Source organism: Acipenser ruthenus, chromosome 10 (genome assembly GCF_902713425.1).
Source record: "Acipenser ruthenus chromosome 10, fAciRut3.2 maternal haplotype, whole genome shotgun sequence".
NCBI classification, from domain to species: Eukaryota; Metazoa; Chordata; class Actinopteri; order Acipenseriformes; family Acipenseridae; genus Acipenser; species Acipenser ruthenus.
The window spans coordinates 14,205,863-14,221,211 of record NC_081198.1 but is presented as its reverse complement, the minus strand read 5'-3'; the positions used below and the strand labels follow the sequence as shown (position 1 = coordinate 14,221,211).

Below are 15,349 nucleotides of genomic sequence, written 5' to 3'. Positions count from 1 at the left end.
ACAAATTGTTACAGTACAATTTCAGTTAAGTAGTAAAAGCAGCCACGTACCTGTAACCAACTGCGCCGTCATAAACAGAGTCGTTGAGGTAAACATTATAACCTCTTGGCACAATGATCTGCTGTCCTGCTGGAGCATTATAGGAGACCAGACCATCTGTGGAAAAATCATGGCTTATTAGATCTTCTTATTAGCAGCACCATGACCAGCATACATGATCAGCATAACAATGTATGTTATTCTTTGTTTAAATAGGGGGCTAATCTTCAAAGCATGGTTGCGTGTGAGAGAAGGCACTGCAGGTGTGTGATTAAAGATATGCTAATTTGGTAATTGTGGAGCATAAAAACAAAAGTTTGGGGAACCAATTTAGTTGCTTCTGTGTGTTCTGAAATAAAGACCTAAATTGATCTACACAGTGGCAGATCTAAATACCATCACGTTAAATCATTACAATAAGGGGACTTTCATGAAAACCATCATCTTTAACCGTGAGTGGGGTAAGTACAATGACAGATTTGGTCCTATTTTTACCATTAGAATAGACCTCAGTGCTTCCATAGAACAATGGAAATCATACCACACCTCAGTTGGAAAAACACATCTGAATGTGAATAGGTTATGAGCTGTTGGATAATGAGGAGAACTCTGTAATAATGAATGCTAGTGAGTTTTAAACTCTATTCTGGATACGGGTAAATTATGTGGAATCTGACAGCACTTGTTGAAATTCTTACCCTTGTAAATAAAGTGCTAGATTCCAACAAGAACCATCCGATTCTAAGTCTCATAACCGCTGCTACCAGTACGTTTCTGCTTCTGTTTAAAGTTCACTATCTAGTTTTTTTTTTTTTTTATAGTTCATGTGCTGGTAAAATAATGTAAAAAAATCAACAATGGAAAACCTTGTTGGATTTATATGTACAGAAAGCCAACAACAATATAAGTAAAACAAATTCCTTACAAATGTACAATGACTTGTGTGCCAACTCTACTTTAGACTTAGCACATTCTGAGTTTCTAACTGTGCGCAATAAAGCTGGATTTTTATAAGAAATGACAAAGCAGTACTGTCTCTTCTAATTAAACCTACCAGCCATCCAGACAGTTTTACTAACTAACACTTGTGTAGATTTTTTCCATGTCATTAATATTATGGTGATTTATTTAACTACCTGTGGTGAAAGACATATTGTGCAAAGCAGTGTTTTTGAAACTGGTGTGTGCCAAATGATCTTAAAAATACTGCAGGGCTAGCTGTTTAAGGATTGAAAGTCCTTTTGCGTTCAATTGTAGATTGTCTAGTTTTATTTTCTGTTATCTGTCTACAGTGGGTGACTTAGTAGAGTGGTGTACAGGTAAAGGCACATCCATCTGCTGAGCCTCATTTAGCAAATAGACAGTCTCTAACCCTTAAGATTGGGATCTGATTCTCTGTCTCTACCTCTATGCTGTATTGCAGCGATTGGAACTCACCTAACCACTCACACCCATAGAGCTCCACCCTCATGCACACGTTCATGGAGTGATCAGTCACAGGGACGAACCGGACGAATCTGGCAATGATGGGAGGCTCCAGGTCCTTTAGGACAATGTCATAGGCATTTTTGTTCCCTTCGATTAACTTTAAGAGAATCAAAGAAACGGATTAACCTTCAACGACGGGCATGATATGAACACTTAAAATCAAAAAAAGTGGAATATACATAAGCAAAATATTGCAATCTCTAGATTAAACAATCTGGTTCACTTAGAACATCACAACTATAGGTATAAAATAAACATGCTAAAAAATGTTTTTATTATTATTATTATTATTATTATTATTATTATTATTATTATTATTATTATTAAATAATAAAAAAACAGTGTTTCTCAGCACAGGACAATATGAAATGAATTTGAACCAGGTTGACCAATGGGAGCTGTCCAGACAGTCCTGCTGATGTTCATGGCCACTCGGTCTGGTTTCTAGGGACAGTTGCAGAACACTTGCCTGCTTCCCAAGGCGGTTCTTCCGAGATATCCAGCGGCTCCCATCCCGACTGTATTTGATTTTGTACATCTGAGCAAACTCATTGCCGTGGCCCCCAGCATGGCGCCCCTGCGACCCCACCAGGGTTATGAAGTGCAGAGTGCGTAGGTCAATCTCAAGGAACTCTTTCAGGTTGTCTGGCTCCACGGGGATTTCTGGACACCAAGCTCCATCACCTTCTTCAAAATCAAGCCTGGATCCAAAAAAAAAATCGGTCTTGTCTTTGAGGTGAAATGGAGTTATTTCAATGTTCTATGGCAGTTTTAAATCAAACGTCAAGACACTCCTAAGTTAAACACATAATAGGTCATGTTTGTAACCAGAGGATTTGTTTTAAAAAAGCCTATAAAATGTGTGCTTTTGAGATGTTCACACATGCTGTCCTGGCATTATTATTCACTCAAGAAATTAGTATTTTTTGTACCTCAATACTATAGTCAATATGTAGTTGTTCAAGGGCCAGTGTATAAACACTATCTTCAAAGAATGAAAATAATAACGTACCTTCCATATTTAGCTGCGGTAGATTCAGACCACTGACTGGATGCTGTGATATCTTCATCTTGAATCTGCCCCCCAGACATTCCAAGAGGATAGCGGCACACACCTACAATGTCATTTCATCATTAAAACCCTTTTAAAAGCCTCTCTGAAAGGAAGTTTAGCAATCGAAGCGGCTTCAGACAGGAACTTATTGTCGATTTTATAATGACAAGACATGAATTCCAAAGGAAACTGTCCTTTATCATGTAAAATGACAATTCAGTAACCCTATAAGTAAACTGTTTAACATTTCCTAATCCTAGACTATTTTACTTTCTGATGTGGGCAATATACCACAGCTCACAGTCACAACAACAACACATGATAACCAACGTTTTAGTGCTGGTATACTGTGCTTTATAATGTCAATTTTGATTGGTTGCTAGTGAGCACCTGACCATGCAGGAATTTTTGCATTGCCACAGACTTTAAGTCTAATTCTATAATCAGAGTGAACACAGAACGTTGTGATTTTTTAAATTGCACAATACCACACAGGGTGTGTAGTGGTTCAAAGTTGTACTGTATTTTCAAAACTACTAGTTACAAATCATACCTATACCGTAAGTGGAAAACAGAAAGGCTATGATGAGTAAATGCAAACATATGTCAGCAGTAAATACATATACTTTCTTTTATATGGAGAACTAGTCTTCAGTACCAATATCATTGAGGGTCATAATCTCTCCCAGGTAGTATGGAAGTTAAGGCTCTACATGAAACGCAAATTCCATATCAATGTACCACCTGAAACACAATACTGTCCAGTACAATTACTGTGCCAATACCAAGGAGGTGAAGAGGTCAACTTAAACATCTCATTTTGCCATTTTCCTTTTGCTTTAAAAAACCTGACGCAGGTTATATGAACTAGAGAAGCTCTCAAAACAAATTCAAGGCTTTTTAGCACATTCTAAGTAAAAGGCATACCACAGTTATATGGGAAATGCTCTTTTAGAATAGCAGTTATTATTACAACTAAATAAAGCCAGCGTGGGGCTCCCGAGTGGCGCATCCAGTAAAAGCGCTCCGCGCGGAGTGCAGGATGTGCCCTATAGCCTGGTGATCGCAGGTTCGAATCCAGGCTATGTCACAGCTGACCGTGACCGGGAGTTCCTAGGGGGCGGCGCACAATTGGCTGAGCGCTACCCGGGTAGGGAGGGCTTAGGTCGGCAGGGGAATCCACGGTTCACCGCGCATCAGCGACCCCTGTGGCCGATAGGGCGCCTGTGGCTCTGCAGCGGAGCCGCCAGATCTGTGTTGTCCTCCGGCACTATAGGTCTGGTGGCATTGCTGTGGATCTGCAGTGTGAAAAATGACGGCTTGGCAGGAGCACGTTTCGGAGGACGCGTATTCCAGCCTCCGTTTCCCGAGTCGGCGGGGGGGTTGCGAGCGGTGAGCCGGGGATACAGATAATAATTGGGCATGCCAAATTGGGGTGAAAACCAGGGTAAAATAATTGGCGACGACTAAATTAAAAAAAAAAAAAAAAAAAAAAAAAGCCAGCGTTTGTGTTGCTGGCTATGAAATACCAGGTACAAAAAGAAGTACAGTTTAATGAGTGGTCCTTGAGCGTATATGCATTTAATACAATTAAAAGTAACTATAGATATAGTATTCACAAAAATGGGTAGGTTTGCTCAGTTATCACAAAGCCTGCCTCTGTTCTCCCAACACCGTATCAAGATATTCAACATACTGTATGTATTTCCCACTGATTGATGCTATATTTTACAACATTACACAGTAAACTAAACTAAGGTGAGCTGGTATTTATATGGCACTGGCCACATGGAAGAAGCTTACATTTTGAGTCTGTCCTTAAATCAATTAGAACCCAGCCTGAACACTAAAGCACTTTATTTTGTAATTGACGCATGTAGTTCCTCCCATTGATCTAATCAAAATATAAACATTTTAAGTGAAATTTCTTCTTCAGTGTAAACCAAGACATGAAGCTTGGATATTAGTCACACAGAAGCTCAAACTTTTCTACCATGTGTACATTTACAGTTCACTTTCAGATGTCAAGACTGTCTGCTCTTGAAAGCTGTTTAATAAATCAGACATTTAAAAAAAAAATAAACCAACACATTATTCTGGCAAAACTTAAATTCTAGACAGTGCAAAACCCTTTATGCTATGCAGTATGTGAATAAGATGTGCTGGAAAGTGACCATTCCTACTTGGAAACCTAATCTTTGAAAAAAAAAAACTATTAAGAAACCGTGTATTTTTCTTTATTTACTGTTACACAGATTATTGTGCATCAGAAGTAAACTAATAGCACGTGTCAGAAATCAACAACAGTTAAAATTCTTGTTTTTCATGGGCTTTGGACTATTTTCACCTCCTCTTGTGTACAGTAGTAGATGTCTTGTGTGTTTTGTGAGCTTGTTTATGTCTAATTAGGAGAAAACCTACTTTTCATCTTGTTAAAGAAAATGTGTAGCTGACAGAAGGACAGAAAAAAATGGTCTACTTGACTTTCCCAGGTATGAGTATGGTTAACTCAATGAAATCCATGACTTCTCTGCATTCTCTGAACCAGTAATTATTGTTCCAGAGAGGCCAGTCCAGGTCATTTGGATGGGTCCTAGCAAGGGTGTCATCAGGTCATAAATGGGAACAGATACATTATAGCATGCACAAGAGGGCCTCACTGTCCTTGTGACAATGAACAAAAACATCTGTGTGAAGGCACCAGCAGCAGCAAAGAATTGTGGTGAGGTTTTGGAGGAAATCTCTGAGGGTTCAGTTCGACAGTTTTTATTTCATCCAAAATAGAGCTGAATAGCATACAAAAAAAAAAATCCTTCCAGATGGACCACTGATGCTGATCACCCTTTGATTAGCACAACCTTTTATTATGGAGTCCCACTGTGTCTGATCCAGGATTATTATAGTAAGACCCTCTTCTGTCGTGGCATAAATAAGAAAGGGGGAGCCTCTACGTGGATTTTGGATAGGGTTACCATATGACACTAGGACTGTCTGGGGCAGTTCAGGCTTTTCAACTCACATCGCAATGCATTCTGGTACGTTTTACCTGTCACAGCAGGACTACACTTACCAGAATGCATTGGGGTGTTAGTTGAAAAGCCTCAACTGTTCCAAACTGTCCTTGTGTACATGGAGTCATATGGGCATCCTAATTTTGGAAGGCATGACCTTTAGAAATCACAGTTCATTATAATAATAATAATAATAATAATAATAATAATAATAATAATAATAATAATAATAATATGTCAGAGGGAAAGCAATGCCACTGTGACATCCTGGCATGGTATTGACTTGATTCCTTTTAAAAAGAACGAGCGCAGTAATAGCTAGAGTTAACATAATATACTGATAATATCAACTACTTCATCACTTGAAGTCTCTAAAAATATACATTTTCATAGTGGAAAAATACCAGCCTTGGTCCTGGTTGGTTACTAAATGAAGCCTTCAGCCGTCCTCCTGGACTTCTGGCCTTGGCAGTTGCACAAAAACCCGGCAACAGCTCAGAGCTGCAGAGTCGTTTTTCATGCTCTGATTTTTCCATCCTGCAGGCTCTGAAAGGCTTGCTTGTTCCATGATGTTTGCTGTGTAACTGCTGACTACAACCCACACACAGTAGACACCCACCATACAATATATAGAACTGTGCTCACATGTACCATGCAGTCCGTGTTTCAATTCCCTTTTTAAATTTGAATCTCAAATTTCTCTAACTTAAAATCACATTCCATTAATTTTAAAACAAATTGCACAACATAGATATATACAATAACTACCCTCCAGATTTTCATAATATATATTTATATAGTATACAAATGAACACTAGGGGTGTACAGGTAATTTCTTTCCCCCTGAAACAGTGAGTTTGTTAAATAGTTTCCGATTGCAAATCTATGCCAAACTGACTGTTTTAGGGAGGGAAAAAATACCAATGCACACATGTAGGGCACCCACATCTTTTTATACTATATTCACTTCCTATGCAAAAAGGTGCCTCTTTATCTCCCCATATCTGTGGCACTGTAACAACACAATATGGTTTCACCGCGTGTACAGTATGTGTATTCTTTTTTCTGTGAACTGTTGTTTAGCTAGTGTACTGTTTTGTGTGTAAATATGTCATCTTATGATTCATATGGGACTATGCATTTTCGGGAAACACACAGACTGTGAATGCTAATTTGAATGTTCTTTCCTGCTTTGAAAATGTCTGGAATGTTTTAGCCACAGGCTCCAGTGATGTCTATTGAATGATAAACCATTGTAATTGTTACAAACCCACAGCCTGGAAGACTGAATGAAATGTACAATTACATCTGAGAGCGGGATCAGTGTGATGAAGACTTTATATTTGAGTGCGTGAAATGTTGGATTCTTATTTGACTAAAAAGATAAAGTTACAGCATGTTTCACAGACCCCGGTTAGCTTTAATCTTCGACTGCTTTACCTGAAGTAAATTTGAATCTTTCTGGTCCACGTACTTCGCTCCTTCACAGACCGTATTCTATTAAAAGCCACGGAATGCATTACAAAAGGGGGAAGCGCGTTGACTGTAGCCAGGAGAGGAGAGTTTACAATCTGTTTACATTTTGTTTGTTTGCTTCAAAATGCCCCAGACAAGCTCAAGAGACTTGTTAGGGTTTTGTGTCTGCCAAAAAAAGACTGAAATTAAAAAGTAATGTGAATCTGGATCCCCTACTGTACAATTATCCTCTTTTGAAATGCTATCAAGTACCACTGCACAGCTGTAGGAGGATTCTTTAAGAAGTTTCTACATTCCTCAGCTTACTGCTGGCCATGGCATTTCGCATTTTTAACATGTTTTCACTCTTTTGGTACAGTATTAAACTTAGTCCATTTAGTATATTTTATGATTTAGGCTGTATTTTTTTCATGGTTATCATGATGTTTGTGAAATTTTGAATGTGACAATGCAATTTTCTTTCCTGCTTTTTCTTCTATTTTTAAACCGGGATGTGCAGTGAAAAAGAATACAGGCCAGTTTATGGTGAATCTTATTGATATTACCTGTCACAGCTAGTCAATAAACATATTACATTGTAATGGTATGTTCGCCTTAATAAATTAAATGTTATTATTTGATTTTCAGCTGCTTTCTACTTCAGTAACCAGTAATCTTAAATGTCTTACGGTGATTTTTGGTGGTGAATAACTATAATTTACTGATAGTTGAGCAATTGAAATCACACCAATTCACAGCACCTCGCGTTCTGCTTTTCTGCTTTAAGATAATGGTGGTGTTGTCATGACACACAAACGTTTTCAGCAGTCTTGTCTGTGGCTTTATGTAAGACCGTGAGACATCACATTATTGCTCGGAATCTCACAGATAAGCTTCCTGTATATTTTTAAAGGGTGAGTAGCTTCAAATGTAACTTAATTATTTTTTAACACATCTTTTTTATATATTTTGTAGGAAGTTTACAATCACTCTCCGTGGTTCTCAGTGCTGTTGTACTAATATTGAATTTGAATCATCTCACCTGGCATTGTCTGAACCCTTATTAACGTAACTCTTGACTCTGTCTGTATTGATTCCAAATAAATCACATGATGCTGTCAACTCTGCTGCATCCGCCTTCTACATACTATTAATATGGAGCCAACAGAGTTGAAAGGTGCATTTTGAGTCCACAGGCACACTTAATGTCAGGTGGAATCTGATACTGAGAAAATTATTCAAATTCAACATTGAAGTAAAATAACTCAGATCTAATCAGTATGATTGTACAGTACAGTGTATTCTATGTTTGCTTGTAAAACTACACAATCCAGCTATTGGTATAGCTCAAAAATAGTTTTTGCCTTTAAATTAAAATGGTATTTAAAACTGTTTAATATGGACACCGGCTTCACAGTCAGACACCTACTGACAGCACCAGAACAGACGTCTCTTGTAGATAAAATGAAAAAATCTCACCTGGATTGACTTGAGTTCTTGCAGCACCTAACAGATACAGCAGCATCAACAGAATGAAATGCATCTTGGGAAAGTATTTCATCTCAGAAAGAGAAAGAAGTTCCATTCCTAAAATATAAAAGTAAAATAAATTAATACATAAATAAATATGTGTTTACTTGACCTGTTGCATTCTTTTTATAGATGAGTTTGGCTTATTATTCTAACATTTCAAAAGAACCTCATAACTGGTTAAACCACCTACCTTCAAATTAGGTTTGTATAGCCCAAAGATACTCAGTCTTACTGTTATTGCAGCAGTCACTAATCTATCTGGTAAAGCCTGCTTCATTGGCTATTAATGCTTACATGTATACTGTATGTACTAGTGGCTTGAACAGGAGCCCTCTCCCTTAACTCTTTGTACATCCAGCAAGCTATGACAGGGATTGAAATAAGATTCCCATTACACAAAAGACCAACTAATCAGAGAACAACTCCATACACTTATGGAGTCCACAGGTAAACCAGACCTGGCTGAGTCAGAGACAGACAGGTGCAGCATGGCACTGCTGGGTGTTTTCACGGTGCAGTTCCGCTAGTCTGCACCCGGACACACAGGAGCGGTATGCACTATGTGGCATGGTAGTTGTCAGTACCACACTGCAGCTCACCACACTGTACTCGAATATAAATTGACCTATATGACCAAAAGTTTTGCATCACCTAGTAGAATATAAATAAATAAAAAAATTTAAAACCATATGAACATAATTTCGATATTTTATTTAACATTATGCAATATAATAAACTACAAAATGGTATCTCAAATGTCTACTGGAAACTAAATAGTAGCACAGTATTTCATGTTAGATTTCGAAATGTCACATTTTTCAATTTTTGGAAAACTACAAAGCGATATGTAATTTTAATATGTCAATGTAACATTATTCATTCTATAGGGCATGGTGCAAAACTTTTTTCCATAGCTGTAATGCCCCCCCATACAATCTACTAAATAAAAACACTGGTTTGTTTTTCAACGTTGTTTTTCTGTCATCTGCAGGTGTATGAATTGAGCGATCTGAGCTTAGCAAAGAAACATACAGTACGTTGCTGACAACAAGTAGCCTACTAAAGTGTTAGAAAATATATCCTTTTACAGACAGTTATTTAGTAAAAATAGTAGTGAACTACAAAAATAATAAAAAAGGCAGGAAGGATGCTTATCAGGGGTGATGTATAAAATACTGACTTGCCTGTCCTTTTATGAAATATGGGAGGGATCAAACACTTCAGGGTGCTTGGACACCTCTGTATACAACAGTTTCATTTATGATTTTTCCTGGCAAGCACGTGTTGTCAGCTCTCGGCTGTGATTGGTTAATCCACCGATGGTACCGTGTGGCAGCCAGAAAAAATCGCTCTGGATTCAATTTGAATGATACCGCTCAGCGTCACCGTGGGACTAGTGGTATCATCCCGTGCTGATCTGTCCAGCACCATATGAAAGCAATGGCAGTGATACAGGCGGCAAAATGCGTCGAATGCTGAGCCTGTCTGTCCCGGGCTTAAGAATTCAAATGTTTTTTTTTTGTTTTTTTTTTAAGTAATTGAACGACACAGTTTGAGAAGCTTTTAAATGATTAAAAAAAGACTGAGCACCAACAGGAATGGCTCGACATCTCGGTTTGCTGCCAGTCAGACATTACCTCAGCCCATATGAACAACACACCACTGGAAGCAACTGCTTAGCTATAAACAGTGCAGTATGCTATAGTAAAAGTAAAGTGGATTGCAGTGATAGTAAATCATGGTAAGAGCATGGTAAGTTCATAGATTCAATAAACAATGCAGACTTACAGTACTAAGGTAGGGTGGCCTATGGCTTTTTCAAAAGTTATAACAAGGAGTAATTTATTCTCACTCCCTTATATTCTTGGTTTTGGCATTCAACTTTTAGCATCACCTCATTAGTGTTTGAGCTCATGTAATAATAGAGCAAGGGATTAAGTCCCAGCGGGACAGCTGTGTTTGACATTATGTACACAAAGTACAATACAATGAAAAAGGGTTTAATGTTCTGCTAGTTTCTGCCCAGTTAGTGGTTAGTCCAGCATGCACTAGGCTGCCTCTTAAAAGCTCAGCAGGCTGAAAAACAAAAGCAGAAAATATTAAGTGAACAGGGTCTGAGGCACAGAAAATATATTAGAAATAGGGAATAAATTACCCACTTTTATAACAGAATTGGACTGGACAACCCAAAAACTCATACAGCTTGCAGTGAATCAATGGCTCAGCTGGAATTCAAACAAAGAAATCCCCTGTCTTTTAATCGTCTGCTTGAACTACAACTACAATTGGGGATTTCCAACAATATGGTTAAATAATTTATTATTTCAAATGTTATACAATTATTGCTTTGGTTATTGGGGAAGTGTGGTGTTAGCACATGCTATTCTTAATAAAAGAATATACTTGATAATTCAATCCCCAGTAAAAGCATGGCCGTTTAAAGTGCCAGGTTATAGGTTTTATAACTATTACAAATATGTGTCAATGTTTATACTGACTCGCAATGGCAGAATTAAAACAGAGTACATAAGATTTCAGAAACAACAACATCATGTTCAACAACAACATCAGGGCAGCAGTGTGGAGTAGTGGTTAGGGCTATGGACTCTTGACTGGAGGGTCATGGGTTCAATCCCCGGTCGGGAACACTGCTGTTGTACCCTTGAGTAAGGTACTTTACCTAGATTGCTCCAGTAAAAACCCAACTGTATAAATGGGTAATTGTATGTAAAAATAATGTGTTATCTTGTAAAAATTGTAAGTCGCCCTGGATAAGGGCGTCTGCTAAGAAATAAATAATAATAATCATACTGTATACAGTACAGGATGTTTTGGATTGATCTGCAGAGGAAAAAGTAATCTAATTTATAGTGAACAAAAAAATTAATCAGCAGTCAAGCATTTAAACCAATTCCCAAAACACGGAGGCCTCTATTATAAACTTCCGAACTTCAAGAAATGTAGTTTACTTAAGAACTCCGGGGAGTTTAGGACCAGTCACGCTCTCCAGCAATGCAAATAAAGAAAATAATTATGGACTAGTTAATAGGAGGAAATGACCAAGACCCAAACATCCTCTTTTCTGATTTAAAACACATGGGTTTAAGAACATATCAAACTAATACTGGCTTGATTGAATCAACCCAAGCACCAAATACCCATTAATAGTTAGCCAGCATGTAACTATTAATGCTAACTTTTTTTGACTTTCCATCAATAACAATGTAATTATTAATATATAATTTCCTACTAAATCATTAATTGGACCTTAATTCATATAAATTAAACATTGACTAATGATACCTACCCTGTGTTGTTTGGGTTTTAATAGGGACACATCTGAAAGGTGTCATTACTGGTAATTAATGTTTTCTTTACATTAATTTAATTGTAATTATAAAGTGTAAACACACTATTATTAATGACTTAGAATACATTTTCAATAATTACCCCCCAAGTCAGAATAGGTAAGCACGTTGCACCAATCTAACTATCCAGCAAGGTGCTTTTAAAATGTAATGTAGTCATTTAAGTTATTACTAAGCTATAAACATGATAACTATATACTTTTTTTAAATTTATTAATTATTTTTATTATTTTCTCTCAACTTGATATGTCCAATTATTTTTAGGCTTAGCTCACCACCACCACCCCCCACACTGACTCGGGAGCGGCAAAGACGAGCACACGCTGTCCTCCAAAGCATGTGCCGTCAGCCGACCACTTTTTTTCACACTGCAGACTCACCATGCAGCCACCCAAGAGCTACAGGGTCGGAGGACAACGCAGGCGCCCGGCCAGACTACAGGGGTCGCTGGTGCACAGTGAGCCGAGGACACCCTGGCCGACCTAAACCCTCCCCCCCAGGTGAAGCTCGGCCAATTGTGCACCGCCCCCTGGGAGCTCCCGTCCACGGTCGGCTGTGAAATAGCCTGGACTCAAACTGGCGATGTCCAGGCTATAGGGCGCATCCTGCACTCCATGCAGTGCGCATTTTACTGGATGCGCCACTCGGGAGCCCCACTACATACATTTATGATTGGTTTTAGGATCCATTCTGGCCTTCTTTACAAACTAATTTAGTTATTTGGGCAAGCTATAATATTTTGTTAGCTAGGCCAGGTCCATCAATGGTTTAAGAGGTTATGAAAAAAAAAGTCTTTAAAAAAATGAAAACTTTATTTTTGGTGAAATAATGAAACCAGAAAGTTGGTAACAATGGCACTGGTCTATTAAATTATACAGTTGTGTAAGTTATGTGTCTTCAGCAGGAAGGCTACAAGCTGCCTGTCTGTGTTTTGAAAGATGGAGCATTTTTTTGGGGAAGCTTTTCATGCCTGAGAACATCTGCATGCGTGGACACGGGAGGAAGTTATTTTTCCATAACATTGCTTTTGCTATAGTAACATCACTGCTGTCCTCGTGCTGAATCCCCTGCTGGTTCCACTTCTTGGAATAAAGGTCGAAAAGCTTCTCGCAAATTGCTATTCTGCAGCCTTGTGTTTAGAGGCCTAAAGTGCAGAGCTCAGTATATTTATATTTGAACAGATTCAAATCTTCTTTTTAAAAGGCACTGCATAATCGATTTCCATTACACGAGAGTAGATGTTGAAACTTCATGCTGATTTGAACTCGGCTCTCGCCAAGATAAGCACCAACTAAGACGTAGTTTTACAGTAAACTAATGTGATCCATATATGTCTCCATCCATTTACGTTTCCTTCCATATGATGATGTAGATATCCTTCTGTCTGGTGTTAATGGCTGAAGTGTAATGCTGGCTCCAGGGATTAGCTTATTTTGCCTCCCTGGCGCATCAGCACACACAACGGCTGCGATGCTGGCTCCGGGGATCAACCAGAGTGCGGCCTCCCCAGCGCATCAGCATGACAACCGTCTGGATTGAGCTAAGTTGGGTACATCTCTGGGGTCTTCAAGTGGGCACCTTCCATCCTCAGTGTTTCGTCGACTAGCCCACGACACCTCAAGAGGGTTCGACGGTGATTCTGGCATCCCAGCATCACCCCCCTCTGTCCCCCACTCAACTCAGCCCAGCTTACTTACCTGTACATCAGCGTTTCTTTCTTTCTATTGTGCTTGAGATCCCCAGCCAGAATCTTTCCGTCTCAACCACAGCCAGTTGCTGCTCCTCTCTGCTGCTTCAGATAAGTTCTTCACTGTGCGACGCAACTCTTGGCCACTGAATCCGACGTCTCTGAGAAACCGGGTTGTAGAGTGTGCCACAAATCCTCGACAACCCACTTCCACTGGGTAAACCCGGACTCTCCATCCTCGCTGTTCCGCTTCAGTGGCTAGTTGAGCATACCGCAGTTTCTTCCTCTCATACGCCTCATCTACAGCATCCTCCCATGGCAATGTTAACTCTACCAGGTGAACAAGGCGTGCTGATCCAGACCACAAGACAATATCTGATCGAAGGTTAGTGGTGGCAATCTCAGGTGGAAAAATAAGCTGTTGACCAACATCTGCCAGCATTTTCCAGTCTCTAGCAGCTTCCAGTTGTCCTGAGCGAGGATTGGTTTGAACACCTTTTCTTGGTGGCTGGGCGGAGGAATGTTGTCTTTTGTGTGTAATGTTTTGATGGAACAGGTGGCAACTTATTGGTCATGTTACGCTTGTCTTCCAATGCTAAGGCCAAACATCGCAGCACCTGGTCATGGCGCCAAGTAAACCGTCCTTGGCTAAGAGCCACCTTACATCCTGTCAAAATGTGCCTTAATGTTGCAGGTGATGAACACAAAGGACATGAGGGATCCTCTCCTACCCAGAGGTTTAGGTTCTGTGGTGATGTGAGAACATCATATGTTGACCTGATGAGGAAACTGATCCTGCGCTGTTCCATTGACCATAGGTCTTGCCAGCCAATCTTGCGTTGTTCCACACTTTCCCATCTCATCCATTCTCCCTGTTTGGCCTGGGAAATGGCCTTTATACACCTCATCCTCTCCTCCTGCTTTTGCACCTCGTTGACTACCAGCTTCCTCCTTTGAGCTGGGGCTGCCTTGTGCCATGTAGGAGGAGCTAAACTGAGACCAAGACCCCCTCTTCCATGCTGAACTTGCCCCATGATATCACCAATTCGAAGGGCAGCCTTTGCATCTTCCACAGCTTTCTTTGCCGCCCACTTTCTTCCAGTTTTCAACACAGGTGCTGCCTCCCTTACGCATTTGTCGCGTGACTCTACTAATGACATTTCCAGTCTGACCTTAGCGCACTTAAACTCCTCGGTCAGAGCAGAGACTGGTAGCTGCAGTATTCCTTTACCATAAAGTCCCACTCTGCTGAGGCAGCGTGGAACTCCCAACCATTTCCTGATGTATGAACTGATTAAAGCTTCCAGCTTCTCTACTGTTGTCAAAGAAACCTCGTACACAGTCAGTGGCCACAGCAACCTCAGCAGTAGACCAAACTAAAAGCACCAGAGTTTTAGTTTGCCTGGTAGAGCGCAGCTGTCTATGCTCTTCAACCCTTCCACTGCTTGTTGTCTAACTTCTCCCACACGAACTGTGTCCTTTAGATCCCCGTCGTACCATCTCCCAAGACTCTTCACTGGCTTCTCAGACACTGTTGGTATTGCCTCACCATTAATGAAGAATGTTTTATCTACTACTTTGCCTTTAATTATAGAGATGCTCCTTGATTTAGTGGGCTTGAACTGCATTCGTGCCCATTCAATGTTATTGGTTAATTTGCCCAATAACTGATTAGTGCAGGCTACTGTTGTAGTCATGGTTGTCATGTCATCCA

General features: G+C 39.6%; 1 protein-coding gene across 4 annotated transcripts in view; it reads right to left on the bottom strand.

The window, feature by feature from the left end:
- The window catches only part of LOC117973115 (discoidin domain-containing receptor 2-like), a 44,471-nt gene that overhangs the window by 10,597 nt on the left and 18,525 nt on the right, over positions 1–15,349 (bottom strand). For all 4 annotated transcript variants that reach the window (XM_059031830.1, XM_059031833.1, XM_059031831.1 and 1 more), the window contains exons 2-6: positions 8,527–8,634; positions 2,540–2,642; positions 1,997–2,228; positions 1,477–1,624; positions 51–156 (exon numbers count right to left, since the gene is read on the bottom strand). In XM_059031830.1, coding sequence (XP_058887813.1) covers positions 51–156; positions 1,477–1,624; positions 1,997–2,228; positions 2,540–2,642; positions 8,527–8,632 — 695 coding nt within the window. In that variant the 5' untranslated portion in view covers positions 8,633–8,634. The remainder of the gene's footprint in view (positions 1–50; positions 157–1,476; positions 1,625–1,996; positions 2,229–2,539; positions 2,643–8,526; positions 8,635–15,349) is intronic.